At 39.6% G+C, this 25,496-nt stretch overlaps 1 protein-coding gene across 2 annotated transcripts; it reads right to left on the bottom strand.

Moving 5' to 3' along the window:
* Positions 1-336: 336 nt before the first annotated feature.
* On the bottom strand, positions 337-24,158 carry LOC123879243 (solute carrier family 28 member 3). Of its 2 annotated transcripts, XM_045926873.1 has the most exons (16): positions 23,943-24,158; positions 18,558-18,848; positions 15,333-15,401; positions 13,462-13,648; positions 11,512-11,683; positions 10,647-10,771; positions 9,494-9,630; positions 7,596-7,685; positions 6,949-7,110; positions 5,616-5,709; positions 4,908-5,067; positions 3,975-4,186; positions 2,293-2,408; positions 1,343-1,462; positions 637-697; positions 337-375 (listed from the first exon to the last, which is right to left on the bottom strand). In XM_045926873.1, exons 2-16 carry the CDS (start codon positions 18,588-18,590, stop codon positions 344-346), a joined length of 1,770 nt encoding a protein of 589 aa, XP_045782829.1. In that variant the 5' UTR covers positions 18,591-18,848; positions 23,943-24,158; the 3' UTR covers positions 337-343. The 2 variants fall into 2 exon arrangements, with proteins under 2 accessions (XP_045782829.1, XP_045782830.1); XM_045926874.1 differs by lacking the exons at positions 18,558-18,848; positions 23,943-24,158 and adding an exon at positions 16,077-16,166.
* Between the last annotated feature and the right edge of the window lie 1,338 nt (positions 24,159-25,496).

Here is a 25,496-nt window from a genome sequence, read left to right on the forward strand (position 1 = left end):
TCACGGCTCAACCGCTGAACCGATTTTAATGAAATTTTGTACAGACTTAGGATACATTCCGGGGAAGGACATAGGCTACTTTTTATCCCGGAAAAACCAACAGTTCCTGCGGGACTCCTAAATACTCATCCGCTTGATCGATTCGTATGAAATTTGGTACCGAGGTAGCTTGCGTCCCTGTAATTGACATAGGCAACTTTTTATCCCGGAAAATCAAACAGTTCCCACGGGATCTTTAAAAACCTAAATCCACGCGGACGAAGTCGCGGGCATCCTCTAGTTAGTTGATAAATTAATTATAATTTATTTAAGTAGGAACTTAATTTTAAGATTTCCACTGCCGCTATCCGAAGGATCCCTCTGGCATTAGGACACCTAGAAAAAAATAAAATTTTTAAGTTAAAAAAAAAATTGTCTGTATAATCTAGATTATAGACAGGGTTACTTTGATTCCTGAGCTCTAAGAATTTCCATTTTTAGGGTTCCGTACCTCAAAAGGAAAAACCCTTATAGGATCTCTTTGTTGTCTGTCTGTCTGTTTGTCTGTCTGTCTGTCTGTCTGTCCGTCCGTCTGTCCGTCCGTCGTGTCCCGTGGCGCGTGAGAAATCATTTTGTACCCGAGTCCCGAGATTATACCTGCTATGCAAGCTGTCATGAAGCAAATTCCACAGCCGGCGAAAAAGGCACGCACCGCAATCTGAAACAATTTCATCATATCAACCTATCGCCGGCCCACTACTGAGCACGGATCTCCTCTCTAATGCTCCGGCTACATGCTACTGCTACGTCTTGCCTGAGAGTTTTTCTGCACAAGCCCAGTTAGCATAGTTAAGTGGATGCCTGTGGACGACAAGACGGTATCCCGCGCAGTTTCAAAAGCTGAGCCTACAAAGATTGGGTTACGCAATTCTCGGACGGAGACAGCACGTGTAGCTGGAGCATAAAATCTAAACGAGAAGGGTTTAAGCGATAGCTACGCTGGCCTAATGCAGATTGGCAGACATCATACACCGTTGTGAACATTCTTCTTCACAGTACTAAGGAATTCTTTTTTCCATTACAAAAGCCATTGACTGCAATTTCACCTGGTGATAAGTGATGATGCAGTCTAAGTTAGATGCGGGTTCATTTGGAAGGGGCATTAAACCCAAACCCCTTATCAGTTTCTATACCGGTTAAGAAAGCGTTTATCACCTAGGTACTATATTTAGTTTTAAAATAACCTACATTTCGTTCAATGTTGTTAGTTGATAAATGTGTTACGTGTGATACTTTAAATAAGAGATATGTCAAAATATGATGATGAATTAAAATAATATAGACATTATAACTCATTACTCACGCTAGACAAAGTCTCCCTCTGGTTGGGCGCCATGGAAGCTATGGCTCCTATCATAATCCCGGCAGACGCGGGGTTCGTGAACCCGCACAGAGAGTACGTCGCTATCAGCTCAGCTCGAGGCTAAAATTAATCAAAATTATCGTTAGAGTGTAAAAATAACCTCCCCCCTCAGCCCGCCCCTCAGAAAGATAGACCGTCGCGTCGACATAAAGGCTGTTAATGAGAATGGCTAAAGATAGGAAACGTTTGGCTGCAGTCAGGCCTGCCGGGCGGTTCAGAACACTCGATTCGGTACGTACGTACGAAGGTGGGCGATTCTGGGAGTGCTCTCCCAGAATCGCCCAGCTGCTGCCAAGTGATGATGCAGCCTAAGATGGAGCGCGCTTGCCTAGAAGATGCCTATTTACTCTTAACTTGGAGGTACCCATATAAAATTGGAGGGAAAACTGATGATGGGAGGGCGTTCCATTCTAGGATCGTGTACGTATCGAAATTCCACGGACACGGATTCAGATCTTTTACTTTCTTTTACCCCAAGTGACTCGAATTAAATCTGCAACAAGCTGTTCAATTTGACCTCATTCCACCTTCCTTTTTCTACAACCGCACCGCACGCCACCGCAAGCAATTCCACCCTCACCACCTGGGCGCCTAGTGCACTTCGACCGCCCGTCGTGCCAGATCCTTTTTTCCACGCACATGCAAACTGTGGAATCAACTTCCATCGGCGGTGTTCCCACTAGATTACAACATGGGGGGCGGACTAACAAATTCTTGAAAGGCGTGCAACGTATCGGGGTACCTCTGGTGCTGCATATGTTCATGAGCGGCGGTAATCACTTAACACCAGGTGACCCGCCTGCTCGTTTGCTCGCTATTTTTTATATGTAAAAAAAATATCCTAAAACTATTTGATTTAGGTCAAAACTGAGCGAATTTAAGTAAATTACCGATAGCAGGCCTTCTTTCTTCATCTGCCCCATGCGCTGGTAGGCCACGAACTCGTTCACGATGGTCTTGAGCCCGATCAACGTGCCCACGTGCTCGCACTCTTCCCACGGAACCCCTGGAAACAACATTGCATTCATAAAACTATACGAAAGAAACTAATGTCACCAAGTTGGCGATGATGCTAAGATAACAAGTGTAAGAGGATCTAGAATAATCTCCGAAGTTGCAAAATTCTTACGGTAAAATGGTCAAAATACTTTCGTATAGTGACACAGAAGATATTGTGACTTTGAAATTTTATTACCCCCCGACCCAAAAAGAGGGGTGTTATAAGTTTGACGTGTGTATCTGTGTATCTGTGTATCTGTCTGTGGCATCGTAGCGCCTAAACGAATGAACCGATTTTAATTTACTTTTTTTTGTTTGAAAGGTGGCTTGATCGAGAGTGTTCTTAGCTATAATCCAAAAAAATTGGTTCAGCCGTTTAAAAGTTATCAGCTCTTTTCTAGTTTTCTTGTAGAAAAGAAGGTTAGATAACCCTTAGGTTCATAATATTCAAGTGTCAATTGACAAATGTCAAGCTGTCAAGATGGACGTTGCCTAGATATACATAATTATTTATTTGAAAATGATTTGTCGGGGGTGTTGAAAATTTTTAATTTACACTTGTTTTATTTTTATTAATTAGGTTCACTTACAGCTACTTACATTAAACATTAAAAATAGTACATAATCTAAACTTATTTGCTAATAATGTACATATCTATACAGACGTACTAAGATTTCAAGTGGTCTTAATTAATCGTCTTCATTGTTGGCATCTCAACCGATGGTTGTCCACTGCCGCCTGCCGGACATACATAAGTTCCTTAAACGACTTAAAACTTGTCATTGATCCCCTAGTAAAAGGAAGATGACAAAGGACGATGAAAAGGAAGCAAACCCTTATAATGATTGTCATACAGGTTCATACAGAAGGATTTAGGACATAAAGAAGCTCACCCATTAACCAGCAAAGAGGTATGAAGATCTTGTCAAAGATCCACTCAAGGTTGAGATCAGGATTGCCCAGCAGTCCGCCGCAATACCCCACCACGCCGTTGAGGAAGGCAATGAAGGAGACAAACGTCACTAGATCGACGATAATGGATGAGAGCAAGAGAGAGTGGCCAAGATTTCAAGGGGTTTTAATTAGTCGTCTTCATCGTCGTCCACTGCTGGACAGACATAAGTCGCTTAAATGGCCAGCAATTCTTTACGACTTAGAACGTGTCATTTATCCCCCTAGTAAAAGGAAGATGACAAATGACGATGAAAAGGAAGCAAACCCTTTTAGGTGTAAGGGTGCGTTTCCACTAGAGATGTGCTATGCAGCTATGCTGCGAAGATTTGAAATCTACACTACGAAAACATGTGACCGTTTCCACCAATACTAAGCTATGTAGGTACTCTGCTCTGCACATAGCTACACCACTCGCGACGGCCCATAGCAGGCATCCATAGCACGCATCCTTCCATATAAAAATCATATCTTAGTTGTATCCGTTTCCACCAGTGCGTGCTAAGCTATGTGCACCAATGAATATGATTGGTGGATATCAAACGCATCCATAACAACGTAGCATAGCACATCTCTGGTGGAAAAGCAGCCTTATGGTTGTTAGGATATAAAGAAACTCACCCATTAACCAGCAAAGAGGTATGAAGATCTTGCCAAAGATCCACTCAAGGTTGAGATCAGGATTGCCCAGCAGCCCGCCGCAATACCCCACCACGCCGTTGAGGAAGGCGATGACGGCAACGAAGGCCACTAGATTGGCGATGATATTCAGGACCAGGGAAATGCCGTTGGTAGCGCCTCGAGTTGCTGCTGATAAGGCTGACTGGTCTTGCCTGAAAAGATTTTAAAATCTATCTATTGTGAGATAAGCATATCTAAGGCCTCATTTACACGAGAACTTTTTTGCCGTCCGTTTCAAATAGAACAAATGCATTCTCAAGTATTGTACACGCTTTTTTAACACGCACTGTGTATTATCAGCGTAACACCGGGTTTTAACGCAACGCTTTTTTAATGCTCGTGCGAATTAGGGCTTAGTCATCAGGGAAACGCCTTGCTCGACTTGCTAGTAAATGAAAGTAAAATAAAATATTCGAAATAGAGTATTAATTACCGCCACTCGTGAACATTTGCGGCACCCAAGGTACCGCCGATGCGTTGCCTTTCAGGAATTTATTGGTCCGCCCCTTGAATAACCCCATGTTGTAATCTAGCGGGAACACCGCCGATGGGAGTTGATTCCACAGCTTGCATGTGCGTGGAAAAAAGATCTGACACAACGGGCGAAGTGCACCAGGCAACCAGGCGGTGAGGGTGTAATTGCTTGCGGTGGCATGCAGTGCGGTTGTGGCCTTGTAGAGTACCCTAAGCTTTTTGGAGGCTAATAGGGGTTTACCTTCCAAGTGATCCCGAAATATGACCTGAAATTAGGACTCTAAGAATCCCAACTCTGTTTGGAGGGGTGAGGGGAGTGCTCTGACAGAGAAGAGGCAGGGTAAACGGGGTATTTTTGGCGGTAAATGCACAAACTTGTGTTTTTGTTGGGTTACCTACTTCTCCACAGGCTGTATGGTGTCGACGCTGGTGAGCGAGCGCCGAGTCTCCGGCATCAGCAACTTCGCGTAACAGATCGCAGCTGGGGCGGACATCACACTCGCCGTCACGAGATGAGCTGGTTCAGCTCCGAAGCCTATATACGCCGCCAGGATAGTACCTGTATGGAAGAACCACGAGATATTATACAGAACTACAGATCACAGATGCAAACCTTACCTGTAACTGTTGTACGCGAGCCAAAATGAAATAAGTATATCGACCCGATCGAAAAATGGCACTTGAATCTTTGACGGCTTCCCTGGTGCAGTGGTTAGCGCTGTGGTCTTATTAGTGGGAGATCCCGGGTTCGATTCCCGGCAGGGTTTGGAATTTTATAATTTCTCTGGCCTGGTCTGGTGGGAGGCTTCGGTCGTGGCTAGTTCCCACCCTACTGGCAAAGCCGTGCCGCCAAGAGATTTAGCGTTCCGGTACGATGCCGTATAGAAACCAAAGGAGTATAAGTTTAATAAAAACTGGCTTATCCCTTCCAGGTTAGCCCGCTTCCATCTTTGACTATATCATCACTTACCACCAGGTGATATTGCTGTCAAGGGCTAGGTTGTATCTGAATAAAAAAAAAACGGAATCTATTCTTGAGCAACTTCGTTTCAGAAATATCTAGATTTTCAACGATTTATTAAAAAAACATGAGTTGAAATTACTTGCCGGACACGGTCGCGAAGCCTGATGCCATGACCACGTGCAACTCTGAAGGCGTCATCAGAGACAGGTACGGCTTGATGATGAGGACAGACTCCGACTGCAGACAAATTTCTTAAATTAATAACGATAGTTAATTCCATTCCATTCCATCCATTCCATCTGCCTGTACGCGTCCACTGCTGGACATAGGCCTTTCCAAGAGCGCGCCACCAAACACGGTCCTCCGCCTTCCTCATACACCCGCTCCCCCTACCTTCTTCAGGTCATCAGTCCAGCGGGCTGGAGGTTGGAATATGATATTACATACAGATTTGCTATCTTTGCGTGTTTTATCGACTTCATATTGGGGAGTGTTCTGAAGAGCTGTTTGACCTCATTCCACCCTCCTTTTTCTACAACCGCACCGCACGCCACCGCAAGCATTTTCACCCTCACCACCTGGTGCACATCGACCGCCTGTTGTGCCAGATGTTTTTTTCCAAGCACATGCACACTGAATCAACTCCCATGGCGGTGTTCCCACTATAGATTCTACATGGAGGTATTCAAGGGGCGGACCAAAAAATTTCTGAAACGCCGGCAACGCATTGGCGGTTCCTCTGGTGCTGCAAAGTGAAAATGTTCATGGGCGGCGGTAACCACTTAAAATCACTATTCAATACATATTATATCTATAATATGTATTTATTTATTTATTTATTTACTATAGTACCGCCCACAGAGTTACACATTTAAATTATACATGTTGTTCCTTAAATTCTAGGGCTCTTATGCAACTCCACTTACGGGCAGTCACAGCGTGCATTAACATAAACATAAGTCGTACAGTAAAATATAAAATATAATATAATAGCTAACCTAAGGACTATGAAAAAATGCCTAAGTTATAAATTTTAAAAGAATATAATAAGATGGAAATTAAGTTAAAGTAAAGTTAAGTTAAACTAAGCTAAATTATCTAAATCATCTAAAATACAATATACTTACGGCTAGGGACTGACACTAATTATCGTTATCCTATTGAGGAATCGAATGATTTGAACAACTTGGCTTTAAATTTAGCCAGGTTATCGCAAAACAGATCCGTGGTAATGTCCTTGTCCAAAAATTCCTTATTTATGTACTACTAAACCTTGGTATTAACGAATGACGACCTAGATTGTGAATAGTGAATATTAATTACTTCTCAACTAAAAAAAGTGAAACTTATAGAGAGAGACGAGACGGGGAGAAGTACTTTTTGCTGGAGTGGCAATGCAGTGCCCGTGTACCACCCAATCCACAGCGCTGCGGCGCCGCAACGCACTGTAAACGCATCGTATGGCCCCAGTATTACCTGTCCAAGAAACACGTTCCCCACAGCTATGACGCTCTCACAGACCGTGGTGGCTGTCGCGGTCTGCAGCAGCCGCCCCAGCTTGAGGCAGAACCACTGCAACGCGCCCCAGAAGAACAACACCTCCACCAGCATGCTGAAGAAAAATATCACTGGGAGAGTCTGGAATAAAGAATAGAACATTACAGAGAATAGTCTAACATTCCAATATTTGAGCTGGGCTGGCACTACAATAAGCCGCCAATCAAGAGAAGAAGATATAAATAACTGACTCCTTTGTCTAGTAGTTGCTCGGAACAGTTTTTTTTTTTTTAAACAAGCGATTTCTTTCCAGAAATTCTCAGGAGCTACTAGGTAGGCACTAGCCCGGAGTTAAGAAGTCGGTGGGTTTCACCCCCATGCCTCACAGAACACTCAGTAATCCGTCCTGCACCTAATCTCCCTCCGGCCCTGTTGGATTGCCGTTCTGTCGGACTATGGGAATAGAGTCCACCTGGTTTGCGGTCACACTTTTGCAGTGAGTATGATATCGCGCAGATGGCTAATCTCTGTAGGGATTAGTTATTAGTCAGTAGAAAATTAGCTATTTAGCTTTATAAGATTAGGAAACTTAACAAATTAAAAGTGTAATAACGTAGATAACTCACACTAAACGCAAACACTTTTTCATCCCTGACGAGCAGGTCTCCGAAAACAAACGCCGCGCCATCCACACCGTAAGACAGGAAAGTGGCTACCTGAAATTAAAACAAGATAAAGTTTAACAGCAGTAAGACCCAAGAACGGACTTCGTCTGTGGTGGCGTTTGCTGGCTCGCGTGTTGTGACTTTTTGGAGTGTTTTTTTGTTAGAAGTGGCCGGTTTTTGTTTTCTGCTGGTGTTTATTGGTGGTGGAACTGACTGGGAAGCGCTCTAACGGGGCGCCGCGTGTATATATGTCGGCGGGCGCCGGCACAGACGAAGTCAATGCTTATACATATAGTTTCCCTATTGTAAATAACTACAAACATGACATTGGCTAATCAGTGTAAAACCAGACGAGAGAAAAAAAACCCAAGAACTGCGGATAGAGTTGCCGAAACAACGGTTTCCACTTTTTTTATTCTGATACAACCCTTAACAGTAGTCAAGTCAATCATATACTGCATCATCACTTGCCACCAATTGAGATAGTAATCACACCTGGTGGTAAGTGATGATGCAGTCTAAGATGGAAGCTGGAAGGTATATGGCAGTTTTTATTAAACCCATTGGTTTCTACGTAGCATCGTATCGGAACGCTAAATCGCTCGGTAGCACGGCTTTACCGGTAGGGTGGTAATGGTTTGCACCAGCGCACGTTTGTCAGAGTTCCCGGAGCTTCTCAATACAGTGGACCCCGGGAATCCGGCCCCTGTCTAATCCGGCACCCCCTGTAATCCGACAGGTTTATTTTATTATTGAACCAGCTGATGCCTGCGACTTAGTTCGTGTGGATGTAAGTTTTATATAAATCCCGTGGGAACACTTTAATTTTCCGGGATAAAAAGTAGCCTGTTTGCTAATCCAGGGTATTATCCATCTCCAATCTTAATTTCAGCCCAATCCGTTTAGTAGTTTTTTGCGTGAAGGAGTAACCAACATACACACACATACATATACACATACACACAAACTTTCCCCTTTATAATATTAGTGTGATGTAATGTGATTTACTTTTGAAATACCTACATAGTGAAGTACCTATGACTTGTATTTCAGAATAGGTATGTATAACATATTATAAAATCTTATCGTTGAATCTTTAATTTGTCGGATTACAAGGTACTCTTTTGTAAAAAACGCCGGACTATATAGGGGTTCTTACGCAGTACTCTATAATCCGACAAATTCGATAGTCCGACACTGTCCTGCAAAACGTTTGTCGGATTACCGGGGGTCCACTGTATGTCCTGAGGAGGGCCACCGAGGGGATTTTAGTGGGTAGAAATCCCACATAACCCGAGTGGGTATCTTCAGAAGATTTCCCCCTCGAAAAAAAAAGGGTGGTAATGGTAATGGTAACTACCACTGCACCAGCGAGGGGCATCTTGCCATCAAATCGCTTGGCGGTACATCTTTGTTGGTAAGGTGGCAATTAGCCACAGGGAGATATCAAACCAGAGACAATTTAGTATTTAAAAATTACTAGCCTATGCCCGCGACTTCACCCGCGTGGATTTAGGTTTTTTGAAACCCCGTGGGAACTGTTTGATTTTCCGAGATAAAAAGTAGCCTATGTGCTAATCCAGGATATTATCTATCTTCATTCCAAATTTCAGCCCAATCCATCCAGTAACTTTTGCGTGACGGAGTAACAAACATACACACACACACACACACACAAACATTCGCCTTTATAATATTATGTGATATGTGATGTGATGTGATATGTGAAGTGTGATAGTGTGATATTAGTGTGAAGTGTGATTTGTTGCTGAGCCAAATAAATTTATCTTTATCTTTATCTTATCTTTATTCTCCCCAGTGGATAAAAAAAGTGTCCGGGTTAGTCTTCATCTTCTTACCTTGTCAGAAAAGCACTGCAAGGCGTACCGGCCGGCGTCCCAGCGTATGAACAGGATACCAAACAGGAACTGAATCAGGAGACCCATGATGACGCTACGCCAGTTTATCCTGCCAGGACTCGATGAGAACACGAACGCTGGAGATTATGAGCATTTTATACGGCTGGCGGGAAGTGGCTGGATGAGGAAGGCTGAGGACCGGGTGTGGTGGCGCTCTTCAGGGAAGGCCTATGTCCAACAGTGGACGTCCACAGGCTGATGATGATGATGATAAAGAAGGTCGTTTAGTCATTGTGCTGCAATACACGGCGCAGCAATTGCTTGTATAGTACAGTATGGCATATTATTGTAAATTGAATACTTCAAAAGAACAACCGCCGAGTTTCTTGCTGGTTCTTCTCGGTAGGAACGGCATTCCGAACCAGTGGTAGATTATTTTGACGATTCAATAGCACTTGTAAAAGTTTAATTCAATAAAAATATTTTGAATTTGAATTTGAATTTGTGACGTATTCAGACTATATCAGAAATGGGTGAAACCGATAAGCGGTGCAAGTATATGCCTCTCTTATCGAGACTTACACTTTTGTTCCGTAGAGATCCTGGGGCCATCGAGTATTAATGATAAATTTTATTATAAGAGGCTTTTTACCGTGGTCGGAAGAATCTCATTTTTTGCGCAAAGGATCAGCCTGGCTGTCCAACGCGGAAATGCAAAATTCTCGGCACCATTCCATGCGGGCATGATTCGTACCGTATACGGCTAGCCTTAAGTTTTATTGTAATACTAGAGGATGCCTGCGATTTCGTCCGCGTGGATTTAGGTTTTTAAATATCCCGTGGGGACTGTTTGATTTTCTGGGATAAAAAGTTGCCTATGTCAATTACAGGGACGCAAGCTACCTTGGTACCTTTCATACAAATCAATTAAACGGATGGGTCTTTAGGAATCCCGTGGGAACTCTTTGATTTTCCGGGGTATAAAGTAACCTATGTCCATCCCCGGGGTATAAGCTACCTCTATACCGAATTTCGTCAGAATCGGTTAAACTGTTGGGCAGTGAAAAGTTAGCAGACAGACAGACAGACAGACACACTTTCGCATTTATAATATTAGTATGGATTTTGGGCAAAAAAAAGGGAGAAGATTTACCAAGAAGTAAAAGAAGTGCCAGCCCAAGCAAAGAGATGAGTCTCTCTGGTGAATGTCTTGTGTCCCAGTATAGGAAGAACGCTATGCCGGCGACTACGGCCAGGCAGAAACACCACTTGAACAAACTGTAAGGAAAATTAAATTCAAATTCTGATTAAAATGATTACTAATAAGATACCATAAAAAACTACGATTTTTTTTAAAAAAAGCCTGTATTTTTATAATTTACAATATATTGCAAATGAAACATCTGGCTGACGCTACCGGTTAACGAACGTTCCGTAAATAGGTCACTCGACGTCAATGCCGAGTCGTAGACGGAGCATTGTCCCGAGTTTTGCACGCTATACAATGCTGGTTTGATAAATTCTAAATCACAAAAGCTACAAGATAAAGGCAAATGGTTATTGGCATAATAATAACGCTAATTTAAAAAAAAATATTAGCCATGCTAATCATGACTAATACTCCTCTTTCCCCTCCAATTAAGCGTAAAGCTTGTGCCAGGAGTGGGTACGACAATAGTGCAACGGGTGCGGTTTGAATCCCCGACCTTTTGGAATTCATAACGCTAAGTTTTTGCCAGAGTTCTGGTTACACCCTGTATATAATAGAGAGTCAGAGTCAGAAACGGGACTTCGTCTGTGGTGGCGTTTGCTGGCGCGCGTGTTTGTGACTTTTTGGAGTGTTTTTTTGTTAAAACTGACTGGAAAGCGCTCTAAGGGGTGCCGTGCGTGTGTCGGCGAGCGCCGGCACAGACGGGGTCCATATTTGTATAGTTTAGCTAACTTGTTACAAATAACTACAAACTTGACATTGGCTAATCATTGTAAAAACCAGATGAGAGAAAAAAAAAAAAACTCACGTAATCTTCCACAAGAGGAAGGCCACACCCTCGACGCGGCACCACACTGTCGCCTCGAACCACTTCCCGAAGAACCTCTTCACCACCAGGAAGTAGATCACGAAGAAGTATATTATACTCAAGAAGGCGATCAGACTGCCAAAGCCGAAGCATAGTTCTAGAGGTTCGTTACCTGAAAACAAGTGTAAATTAAAAATTTATAACACCCCCGACGATCCAAAGTATTTGAGTTTTCCAAAACATCATTTTCAAATAAAAAATTATGTATTTAGGCAACGTCCATCTTGACAGCTTGACATTTGTCTATTGACATATTCATAATATTATGAACCTAACGGTTAACTAACCTTCTTTTCTACAAGAAAACTAGAAAAGAGCTGATAACTCTTAAACGGCTGAACCAATTTTTTTAGATTATAGCTAAGAACACTCTCGATCAAGCCACCTTTCAAACAAAAAAAACTAAATTAAAATCGGTTCATTCGTTTAGGCGCTACGATGCCACAGACAGATACACAGATACACAGATACACAGACACACAGATACACAGATACACACGTCAAACTTATAACACCCCTCTTTTTGGGTCGGGGGTTAAAAAAACATTAATCGTAGTAACATTAATCCTACCCAAAAATCTATATATACTAATAAATAAAATTGAAATGTCTGTCTGTTTGGACGGGCTAATCTTCGGAATGGCTAAACCTATTGTCGCAAACAAGTAGAGGATTAACCAAGGAGTAACATATTATGCTACTTGTTTACCGACTTTGAAAAATGGAGCAGTTTTCTACTTATGTACACAGATATCTCCGAGATTTCCGAACCGATTTGCGTAATTTTTTTTTAATCGATAGAGGAACTTTGTGACATTGTTCCATAAAAAATTTGGATTCCAGCTCCTCAATTCTGATGCTGCAGGGGATCTGACCAATCCACGCGGGCCAAGCTGCGGGCACCATATCTTTCAGAGTATGGGATTGATATGTATGAAAAAACTATTGTTTGAAAAGCCATATTACTCTATTATCTCTGAAAAGTTATAATTGTATTTTAATTTTGGACATTTTGCTACCTACTATTATTTTAATATTTTTGTGACAAGTATTTCATGTGATTATTTTACTAGACCATGGTCATTATATTATCATAACGTATAGCATGCTTATTGGAAAGTATTTGGCTGTACCCTTTTTGTTTTTGTAACATCTCCAGCTTTGAAGCTGCGATAGCCTATATTTAGGAGGTCCACGTTTTAATTCCTTTTTGCAGCTTTGTATTTAAGCAATTAGTTACGTAAATGTCACTTGCATTAAAGTAAAGTATTTATAAGTATTTTTTCATAGTCCTTAGGTTAGCTATTATATTATTTTTTATATTTTACTGTACGACTTATGTTTATGTTAATGTATGCTGTGACTGCCCGTAAGTGGAGTTGCATAAGAGCCCTAGAATTTAAGGAACAACATGTATTTAATCTAAATGTGTAACTCTGTGGGCGGTACTATAGTAAATAAATAAAGGAAAACATCGTGAGGAAACCTGCATGCCTGAGAGTTCTCCATAATGTTTTCGACGGTGTGTAAAGTCCGCCAATCAAAAATTTTCCAAGTATCCTCATCTTTAATTACAAACTAGATGATGCCTTACTATAATTAATCTAATAATACAAACAGTCGAAAAAGAACCCTATCATTAGGCAGTTAAAGACGAATATCGAGATGATCACTTTAAATCCTAGAGAAACTCTTGCCAAACCAACCAAACCCGGCTGAGTTTGTTGTGGGCTCTTCTCAGACTTGGGCGCGTTTGGAACCCTCGTAGCTTTAGTTTTAAGTCACGTAATTAATTATCATCACTATATCGTACAAATTTAACAATTTCGACCATCAAAAAGAGTACAATTGTACCTACTTTGATTTTGACTTTTGAAACATAGTACTTACTATACATAATCCAATAATACAAGCAGCCGAAAAAGAACCCTATTACCAGGCCGTTAAAGACGAATATCGAGATGGTCTTCATGGTCGAGCCGTTGTTCTTCACAAAATCCTCGGTGGAATTGCCTACCCTCATTAAAGTCAACTCTAAGCAACCGCTTGGCTCGTACTCCAAATATTCGAAGGTAGTCTGAAAAAATGGAATTTTAGAATTTATCTGACAGTTTTTGGCACGTTTCATATCCAACAAAACATAATGCTGGATTTATTGAATATCCAGATACCTAATGCCCGCGACTTCGTCCGCGTGGATTTAGGTTTTTGAAATCCCGTGGGAACTCTTTGATTTTCCGGGATAAAAAGTAGCCTATGTGCTAATCCAGGATATTATCTATCTCCATTCCAAATTTCAGCCAAATCCGTCCAGTAGTTTTTGCGTGAAGGAGTAACAAACACACACACACACACACGCAAACTTGTGTGATGTTTGATCTAGATAATGCCCGCGACGAAGTCCGCGAGTAAATAATAAAAATCTGTTTTAGAATGTACAGGCAAAGCCCTTTCATATGTTACCCCTTGGTATAGTTATCTTACTTTGAAAATTGAAACACATTTTAATATTTTTTTTGTGAGTAACCGCAAATTCGCCGTTTTCGAATTTCTTCCTTTACTTGTGCTATAAGACCCAGACCTGCCAAATTTCACGATTCTAGGTCAACGGGAAGTAGCCTATAGGTTTTCTTAACAGACATGACAGACGGACAGACAGACAGACGGACAGACAGATAGGCAACAGTGATCCTATACGAGTTCCAAATTCAACCAATCACAACAATTACCTATCTCCAAATTTTCTTTAATTAGGTAGGTAAATGCATAAACACTCAAACACACACACAAACACATATATATATAAGTATACGTAGCCAAGCTTAATAAGAAATTATGTTGATTTAGTACCTTCCTAAGTAGTTAACTGAATAAGGATTTCGGTTCAATAAAAGTAAATGTTACTAAGTAGGTACAAGTAGATCTAGTTAGCCTTTAAAAAACGAAAGTTAAATGCGTTTACTTTGGCATTAAAATGATCAGCATCGGCTGCAAGTTTTTGTATTACTTGAAAGTTACATGAATATAACTTTCAGTTTCATTCATTCTGTCCCAATTCAAGATCCAACCGGATAAAACCTAGTTCCAAGCGTAAAACCAAACTTTCAAACACCTACAGAACGGGGGGAACACATTGGTTTCGCGTTTCTTTAAAAAATTAACTAAGTAATCTTTATGTCCTAAGTATAAAAAAACTTTTCCTGACTGACTGACTACCAACACACAGCATGAAAATCGCTGGAGTTACCTCTACTAATTAAAATGATGTCAGTGGGTTACTTTTAGATACTTATTAATTAAACAAGGATTTGTGGAAATTCCAATCCTAAGAGGGTTAAATAGGGGAGGAAAGTTTGTACGAAAGTCCATAATTTTTAAAGTTACATCCATGAAAATTGGCATTTGGGCTTTCGATTAAAAATGAAGAAAATAGGTATATAGGCACGTGTTTCAGGATTTTTTGGATGTTTCACCCCGTTAGGTACCTACCGATTTTCAAAAATTCAAGTGGAACGAAACCGCGGTGGTCAACTAGTTAAAATAAAAAGGCCTTTTGCACAATGGGCTACAAAAGTTTAAAAACTTCTGTACAAGAGTTCAAGTTGGGGACATGTTTAACAATTAACAGTTTTTACTTTTGCATGTCCTCAGCTATGATACTCCACTGAAGTTTAATTAAGTTTGAGACATAAGGCTTTCGCGCACTCGGGTTTCTTTTAAATGTAACAAAAAAAATAATTTTATTAGCAGCGTTTACTCACGTTTCCGTTCAAGATTTCGGGCTTTTTTTCTAAATTTTCCATTTCTAAGCCGTTCTCGCCAGCTCCGGCCTAAATACAAAAAAAAAAAACACTTTAAATCTTAAATTAATTATTTTAGCCTACGATTTTTAAGTTACACCTGATCGAGGTGCAATGATTGATTAATGATTTAATGGCTCAATTTATTATTATCATTTAAACTAAATGTCTAAATAACTAAGGCAAAATACTTACGAGTATATCTTTTCTTTTAATCCATACTAATACTAATAATAATAATCCATGCACAACAAATGCGAATGTGTGTCTGTCTGTCTGTCTATCTGTCTGTCTGTCTGCTACGTTTTCACGGCCCAACAGTTTAACCGATTTTGACGAAATTTGGTACAGAGTTAGCTTATATCCCGGGGACGGACATAGGCTACTTTTTATCCCGGAAAATCAAAGTGTTCCCAGGGGATTCCTAAATACCCATCCGCTTAACCGATTTGCATAGGAACCGAGTTAGCTTGCGTCCCTGCAACTGACATAGGCAACTTTGTATCCCGGAAAATCAAATAGTTCCCATGGGTTTTTTAACAACCCAAAATTCACGCCGACGAAGTCGCGGGCATCCTCTAGTTAAAAATATTTCCAATAAGTAATTGAAAAAACTCAATTTCTTGTATTACCGACTTCATTTAGTCTTCAACACACAATCCCATTTAATTTTTACATTGTTTATTATTAAAACAATTGACTCACACATTAAACAAACTTGTTTTATATTAAACAGTATTGTTTAAAAAAACAATATTCTGATAAACAAAACAGGTTGACTCGTTGCAATCAAGAGACATTACACTACCTAGCAATCAACTGTGCAACAAAATTGTACTACGGTCGATAAAGTTTATAGCTTCCTCGTAAAAAAATTATTGAATTATTATGTACCTACCACCATAGGTACTAATATTACCTATGCTCAAAGTAAAAGTAATTATAGATGCCCGCGACTTCGTCCGCGTGGATTTAGGTTTTTAAAGATCCCGTGGGAACTGTTTGATTTTCCGGGATAAAATGCCTATGTCAATTACAGGGACGCAAGCTACCTCGGTACCAAATTTCATACAAATCGCTTAAGCGGATGGGTTTTGACGTGACAACGTCTTATAATTCGATAGAGCCGGCTGCACGCACGAAAAACATGACTCATGCGGCGTTACCTCGCTCTGAGGCGTTCCATGTAAGGCTTGTCTTAAGAGCAAGCGAGAGCGCGGAACGAGCGACAAAGAAGCACAATCAGCCTTTGTTGTCACGTTCAACTATCGTCAGTAAACCGACTTTACAGACAACCAATTTTTTTTTTTGAAATCCCGTGGGAACTCTTTGATTTTTCAGGATAAAAAATAGCCTATGTCCGTCCCCGGGATATAAGCTAACTCTGTACCTTTCGTCAAAATCGGTTACACTGTTGGGCCGTGAAAAGGTAGCAGACAGACACACTTTCGCATTTAGGTATAATATTAGTATGGATGGATTAAATGTTGGCCGGACGGGTGAAGGAAAACATCGTGAGGAAACCTGTATGCCTGAGAGTTATCAATAATGTTCTCAAAGGTGTGTGAGTCTGCTAATCCACACTTAGCCAGCATAGTAGACTATGGCTAACCCCTTCTCATTCTTAGAGGAGTCCCGTGCTCAGTAGTTACCCAGCGATGAATTGATCATGATCATTGATGATGAAATGATGGCCGCGACTTCGTCCGCGTCGGTTAAATTTAAAAATCCCACGGGAACTCCTATTTTCATGGATTAAAAGTAGCCTAGATAACGATTCTTGATTCGGACTTTTGCATGTCTTATTCGATTAACTACAATTGATCTTACGAAATAATAGATGACAGGAGATTAAACCATCTCGCATGGTTTAAAACTACGAATGATCTTACGGCCCTTAGAGGTACACAGCTACCTATGATTTCCAGGACGAATGTTGATAAAAATCCGAAATTATTATAGACCAGTTCGGCATTTCACCATCAGGACCTGTTAATTCTAGGTTTAACTGTAAATCCTAGGATTTACCGTTAGTAACATAATCATTACATAGGTAGGTAGGTGACTGATTATGCTAATGAGTAGGTATGTGTAACTTGTGAGTTACACATCTACACACACATCTAGAGCTTTAAGAGGAGTCGCTCCGTCACTCGCTTCATACAAACGTAGTTCCAATTTCATTTGAATATTAAGCAACCAAAGTCCATGAAGTTTTCCAGATTTCTGTTAAAATATTCGGTTTCAAAGTTACGCGGTCTTTCAAAATTTTCATACAAATCTTTGAGCCCCTGTAATTTTAAAACTACATATTTTTAGAAAAATCTAAAACACCACAGGCACAGATATTAGTTTCTAGAATATGTCTGCAAAATTTCATGGACTTTGGTTGCTTAATATTCAAATGAAATTGGAACTACGATTGTATGAAGCGAGTGACGGAGAGAGCCCTGTTAAGTAAGTATAGGTAATCATATAGCATAAAGCAATCAAGGTCCTAGGTACTCTACGTTTTGATGCGTTTCATACGTGACTTTTATTTTCAAATAGGTTTGATTCATTCGCTAGGAGATAACTGCAACTTTGTCTGGCTTTATTAGAATTTGTTATGGTTTTTATTGATTTTTAAAACGTGTTAAAATTACACTTGACTATTAGATATATATAATACTAGATGATGCCCGCGACTTCGTCCGCGTGGATTTAGGTTTTTCGAAATCCCGTGAGAACTCTTTGATTTTCCGGGATAAAAAGTAGCCTATGTGCTAATCCTGGATATTATCTATCTCCATTCCAAATTTCAGCCAAATCGGTCCAGTAGTTTTTGCGTGAAGGAGTAACAAACATACACACACACACACACACACATACAAACTTTCGCCTTTATAATATTATAGTGTGATATCTATACTTACTTAGTTAAGTAAATCTACAAATGATGCCCACAACTTCATCCGCGTGGATTTAGTTATTTAAAAACCCAGTGGGAACTTTTCAATTATCCGGGATAAAATGTGACCTATATCCCTCCCCGGGATGCAAGCTGTACATATAATTTCATCAAAATAGACCTGTAAAAATCCCGTCATAGAACTCTTTGATTGACCGGGATAAAAAGTAGGGAAATCCCCGGGATACGTAAGTCGCTGTAACAAGTTTTGCCAAAAAGGAAAGAAAGTATCTTACCAAATTTCTCTTTCGAGGATCCTCCGTCGTCATTTTGACTAGATTTCACTTTTCTATAACGTCACGAACTTAGAACTTGTTTAATGTTTCCTAAAGTTAGGTACCTATTAAGTTTTGTGATTTCATTTAAGTATTTTGAAACATTCTTAATTACTTTAGTACTCAGATTAACTTTTACACTGTTGTCTCTACGGAACAGAAAAAACTGTTTGTCACTTTAATTCACTTTCGTACTATAAGTACTAAATTTTTATTTTTGATTCACTTTTCTCGAACCACAACATGGTGAATCTGTAAACAAGAACAATATTTTATTAAAGTTATCTTTAACGAAATAAGTGAGAATCAAATCCTAGATTTATTAAGTACTTACTTATTAATACTTATTGGGTATAGATACACGTTTATAAAGTAGGCAGGTATGTTAGATAGGTATACTTAGGTCTATAGTCAAAGCCTGAAACTTAACTTTTGATCCTGACTACTAGAAAACGCCTTTATTCCTCAAATATTATTTAGCAAATAAAAAACAGTTTTTTTCCCCCTATGCGTTTAACATTACTGCTGACGAGTAAGATATTTAAATCGAGGAAATTAAATCCTTTTGACCTCTCGTTTTTTATTCCGGTTTTAGCGGTTATTGAGGCCCTCGAATTTTGTAGCTTTTATGTCTGTATATAAATTATCTCAGACGTGTCTAATACTTTGAGGATTTAAGAATCTTGTCTAAGCCGATATAACGAGCTAAATGTAATATTTTTAACCCCAACCGAAAAAGAGGGGTGTTATAAGTTTGACGTACTGTATCTGTGTATCTGTCTGTGGCATCGTAGCTCCTAAATTAATGAACTGATTTTAATTTAGTTTTTTTTTTGTTTGAAAGGTGGCTTGAGAGTGTTCTTAGCTATAATCCAAGAAAATCGGTTCAGCCGTTTGAAAGTTATTAGCTCTTTTCTAGTTACTGTAACCTTCACTTGTCGGGGTGTTATAAATTTTTAATTTACACTTGTACGGGAAACAAATTATCATTAGTAATAATTTTTCACAGTAGATAAGTTACCTGAGTACATAACTTTTCAAAATGATTCACGATTCACTTTTCCAGATATTGTTTACGAAAATTCACTTTTCTATACAGGTACATTATTAATACTTACTTAATTCTCAATAATTTAAACAATTAAGTAGTTGTATAAAAGCAGGCGTTATTTTGCGCCGAACTCCATATGATATACAAGGAACCAAAAGCTTATTTTGCTATAATCCGCCAAACCAAAGAAATCTGTATGGTGCGACATGCAGCATGCGACATGCACCGCCCGTCCTCCCACTGAAAAACATGCAGGAAAAGCCAGACACCGTCGAGTGGTGTTGAGATTTGTGTGGTGCTGCGTGGTGGTGGTTCGTGTGGCTTGCTTGGTGGGTGACTTTTCCTGCATGTTTATCAGTGGGAGGGTGGGCGGTGCATGTCGCATGCTGCATGTTGCACCATACAGATTTCTTTGGTTTGGCAGATTATAGCAAAATAAGCTTTTGGTTCCTTGTAAATTAAGTAGTTTGTAATTTAATGGAAGGTTAATAAAGATTTCAATAACTCTGAAGTAATAATATTAAGCACAAGCTAATTACGTGAAATAATGATTAGTAGATAAATTAAAATTTAATTGTTATCAGTTATTATCAATAGTTAAGTATGTATTTATTGATATATTGATAGCAATGATATGCGGAATTCGGGTCATATAATATTATCTGTATTTAATCTACCTTTGTTAATGATACGACATCTTACTGAACTTGGTTGACTTTGGTCACAAAAATACCTATACTTACTCAAATATTACTAGCTGGCGCCCGCGACTTCGTCCGCGTGGATTTAGGTTTTTCGAAATCCCGTGGGAACTCTATGATTTTCCGGGATAAAAAGTAGCCTATGTGCTAATCCAGGATATTATCTATCTCCATTCCGAATTTCAGCCAAATCCATTTAGTGGTTTTGCGTGAAGGAGTAACAAACATACACACACACACACACATACACACACACACACACACACACACACACACACACACACATACACACAACCTTTCGCCTTTATAATATTAGTGTGATAGTGTGAAGTGTGATAAATGTAAAGTGTATATATTAATCCTTTACATTTATAATCCTTTAATCAAAAATACGGATAAAAAAACTCGGCCCGAACTTGGATAGTGCGTTTATAAGCAACGCACTAATCCGAACTCTGATCCAAATCCAAGCTATTCAGTGGACATCTTTGATTATCTACGCCATACGTCCGATTTGAATCCGAGGCACATCCGAGATATTCTCACGGATGTCGGAGAGAACTCGGATGACGGAAGTCGCAGCTAGTTTGTAAGCTACCATAAAAATAGTTCTATGACTACTTCGGAACGTATTTCCACGGATTCGGATCGGATGCAGTGCGTAATCGCCCTAACACCTAATGCAAGCCGTGATAGCTTAGTGGAAGACGTCTAGTTCCTATTCGGTAGGTTGGGAGTTTGATCCCGGACACGCTCCTCTAACTTTTCGTAAATTCAACGTCAAGTCAAAGTCAAAGTCAAAATCATTTATTCAAAGTAGGTACAATTGTACTGCTTTTGATGGTCGGAATTGTTAAATTCACCGTTATCGCTTTCTTTGAAGGAAAACATCGTGAGGAAACCTGCATGCCTGGGCATCTTCCATAACGTTCTCAAAGTTATAAGAAGTCGCCGATCACCATTGACTATAGCCTTTTAAACCCTTATCATTCTGAGAGGAGCCCGTGCTTAGTAGTGGACCGGCGATGGGTTGATCATGATGATGATGGGTTCAAAAATTATAATCTCAAAATACTTAGTAGGTACCTACAGCTTGGGATTTGAAGTTCGAAACCAGGACATGAAGTACCCTAATTACCACTGCCAATTACCATCGAGTGACGTAATAAATGTTAATTAGTTATATTTTTATCGGTTTTGGCGTCAATGTTCGGAGAGATAGGAGTAAGACAATGCCGCAAGAAAACCGTGTCAATATTGAATAATTACCATTTTCCACAGTAGCTACATATGCCCGTATCGAACTTACCATGGTCAGAGTGAATTAGTGTGAGGGAACTGTCGGTTTTATTCTGCATGTGTGTAAAATATTAGGCTATGGTCTGGTGACGTTAAATCATAAGGGGTCTCTCCGTCACTCGCTCCATACAAACGTAGTTTTAATTTCATTTGAATATTAAGCAACCCAAGTCCATGAAATTTTGCAGATATATTCTAGAAACTAATATCTATGGCCTGTGGTTTTCCAGATTTCTGTTAAAATATTCGGTTTCAAAGTTACGCGGTCTTAAAAATTTACATACAAATCTTTGAGCCTCTATAATTTTAAAACTACATATTTGTAGAAAAATCTAAAACACCACAGACACAGATATTAGTTTCTAGAATAAGTCTGCAAAATTTCATGGACTTTGGTTGCTTAATATTCAAATGAAATTGGAACTACGATTGTATGGAGTAAGTGACGGAGAGAGCCCTGTTAATAGACCGGTCAATTTAGACATAAAAATAGAGGTCAAATAACAATAATTCCCACAGAGCCAAATATTGGAGGAGAGCTGGGGTTTACCATTACAAATAAAGGGTTAAAAATTCCCATCGATCCTATGTGTGCTACAAAAGTTATTCGGGGCCAAAGGTTAAAATTTGAGGTTTTTTGAATTTTCTTCCGCAGTCTTGTAAAAAATAAGGCTACATATGGCTACCTGCGCGAACAGTATTTGATGCCTGCCTGTGACGTTGAAGCCTCTAGGTTTTGTTAGAAGCATCGATGTATATGGATGGGCCCTTCGAAGATAAAAAACGCGCTCAAAAAGTCAAGAGAAATTGCAAAAGTCTCTTGACTTTGTCAATGACGATGACGTAAGATTCAAGCGTATTTTTGCGGACGGAATTGTATGGGAAAGGCTAATCCATATACATCGATGGTTAGAAGTTCCCAACGATCGTGAACTGTGCTATACCAATTCGAATACATCGCTAGGATCTCGTTTTCCATGACCCGAAACGAACGAGCAGGTAGGTATACATAATGATGACTTAATATTTTCAAAGCCGTTTTCCTTATGCGATTCATGTCAGCGAACTGTGAAAGTAGCTAGATATTTATCTGTCTAGATACCTACCTAGGTTTTCATTACATTTTTTTTCAACATAACATAATTTCGAATAATCGGAGAAAGCATTGCAAATCGGTCAAGTGCGAGTTGAGAGTGCGAGAGAGTGCTCAGTACCAACCATCGTAAAACAAATGACTTTTTTTAATTTTCATGGCGACAATTTTGAAATTTTTATTATTTGTTGTTAGAGCAGCAATAAAAATACACATTCTATGATTTCAACTTTCTATTTAAGTATAGTTTTCTACTTTCTATACTTATTACGATTTAGGAGATAAAGCCCGCTATGTATTACGATAAGTATCCATACTCCATACTTAATACTATAAATGCGTAAGTGTGTCTGTCTGTCTGCTACGTTTTCACGGCTCAACCGCTGAACTGATTTTAATGAAAGGTACAGACTTGGGATACATCCCGGGGAAGGACATAAGCTACTCTTTATCCCGGAAAATCAAAGAGTTCCTACGGGATTCAAAAAATTGAAATCCACGCGAAGCCGCGGGCATCCCCTATAGGAGATAAAGGAGACAGACGGACGGATGGACGGAGAAAGCACAGGCAGCGCAGTTGGTTCAGGTACGAAAAACTTAAATATAAAAAACAATGGAACTGACCTGAATAATATTTTAAGTATTTTACCCGATAAGGCTTTATCACAGATTGTAAAAAATGTAATCTTTACAGCTTTGCTCACTTCAAAATATTATATAGGTATTTTTACCTTATATTAACAGGGCTCTCTCCGTCACTCGCTTCATACAAACGTAGTTCCAATTTCATTTGAATATTAAGCAACCAAAGTCCATGAAATTTTGCAAACATAATATTCTAGAAACTAGAACTAGAAGTAAGATAAACCAAGTGGGGTATCATATATGAAAGGGCTTTGCCTGTACATTCCAAGACAGAATTTTAATTATTTATATGCATAATAGTTTTTAATTTATCGTGCAAAATGTCGGAAAAAATACCCGAGTACTGAACCCTCGGTGCGCGAGTCTAACTCGCACTTGGTCTGTTTTTGAAGTGCGCTGTAACATTTCGAAGTCATTCGCTAGAGAATCGAGATTCGTTTAGCCAGTCAGAAACAAGGAAACGTTCAATAGAAACTCTCTGAAAACAGTAAGTTTTCCCGCTGTATACCAGGACAGCGGAAAAACTTGTAAATGAAAAGTTGCTAATTTTGACTTACGTGGTTTTAAAATAGCCTAGACTTATGCCTAGCAATAAACCGAAATTATACACTCTTTCTATTGTGGAAAACTTGAATAAAAATCTGTTCAATGTGATTAGCCTTTCAATAACCACTTCACTTCACATAGGAATATCTACGTAGAGATAAATAGGTATTTATTAATTAAATACACGTCCATTTACATAATAGGTTTTATGTACACGACCCTTCGCGCGAAGAATACGCGTGTAACTGACAAAATTAAACAACAGTGGAAATTGTAAACAGTAGAGGTATTTTCCTTAGGGCTGCTATATAATGAAGGATTTTCGCAAGACGGGGGACAATTTTCATTTATATCTACTTACCAGTTAAAATCCTTTTTTTTTTTTCATACAGCAGGGGTTTACATAACACCGAAATCTCTGAGATTTCTGAACCGATGTGCGTAATTTTTTTTTAATCGATAGAGGAACTTTGCGACATTGTTTCATAAAAAATTTGGATTCCAACTCCTCAATTCTGATGCTGCAGGGGATCTGACCAATCCACGCGGGCGAAGCTGCGGGCATCAGCTAGTATATAGCCTATGTCACTTGGATCTTTACGACGAATCGATTGACACTTCATTCATCACAATCGGCCCAGTAGTTTAGGCGCTACGGTGGAACACACAGAATCTGGATACACACATACATACTCGTACATAGACTGCTATAAAATTATAACCCTTCCTTTTGGCTTTGCCGCAGTCGGGTAAAAAGAGAGCCGTGCTCTCCCGTGTATTTTCCTAAGTGAGTGATGGGTTTTGAGCTGATGATTAGTAAATAGTAAATCCATGAGTTTGGGACAGCCCTAAAATTACTCTTTCCAATTCAATAGGACGTTAGCCTATTATTAATAGGTAGATGATACCTATTCAAACACTTGAACATCACACTAATATTATAAAGGAGAAAGTTTGTATGTGAGTGTGTGTGTGTTTGTTACTCCTTCACGCAAAAACTACTGGACGGATTGGGCTGAAATTAAAAATGGAGATAGATTATACCCTGGATTAGCACATAGGCTACTTTTTATCCCGGAAAATCAAAGAGTTCCCACGGGAATCTTAAAAACCTACATCCACGCGAACGAAGTCGCGGGCATCAGCTAGTGCATTTTGTATCTATGATAGGTAAGATACGCCAGTCCATAATCATCATTTATTTGGTACAGAGATAGCTTACGTATTGGAGTCAGGCGTAATATGTGGGCTGATTTCGCTTTGCTTTTTGCAATGTTGTTTTTTTTTTTTTTTTAAATAAAACATGCCCTATGTCTGCACTCAGGAATAATGTAGCTTTCGACTGGTGAAAGAATTTTCAAAATCGGCTCAGTAGTTCCAGAGTTTGCCCCCTACAAACAAACTTACAAACTTTACCTCTTTATACTATTATCATATTATTGTAAAACTGAACAGCAACCGCCGAGTTTCTTGCTGGTTTTTCTCGGTAGGAACAGTAACCCTTGACTGCATTATTACCCCCCCCCCCCCCCCCCTTTAATTTCTACACGGTATCGTACCGGAAG

This window comes from Maniola jurtina, chromosome 27, assembly GCF_905333055.1.
Source record: "Maniola jurtina chromosome 27, ilManJurt1.1, whole genome shotgun sequence".
NCBI lineage: Eukaryota > Metazoa > Arthropoda > Insecta > Lepidoptera > Nymphalidae > Maniola > Maniola jurtina.

Bases quoted from the DNA above. Each gene is read 5' to 3' on its own strand.
- LOC123879243 (XM_045926873.1), bottom strand. From the start codon at position 18,590: ATGACGACGGAGGATCCTCGAAAGAGAAATTTG. The intron at 7,111-7,595 runs GTGAGTTATCTA...TCTTTATTCCAG, and splicing joins AAAAAGTGTTTGCGTTTAGT to ACTCTCCCAGTGATATTTTT. The intron at 5,068-5,615 runs GCAAGTAATTTC...TCTTCCATACAG, and splicing joins AGGCTTCGCGACCGTGTCCG to GTACTATCCTGGCGGCGTAT.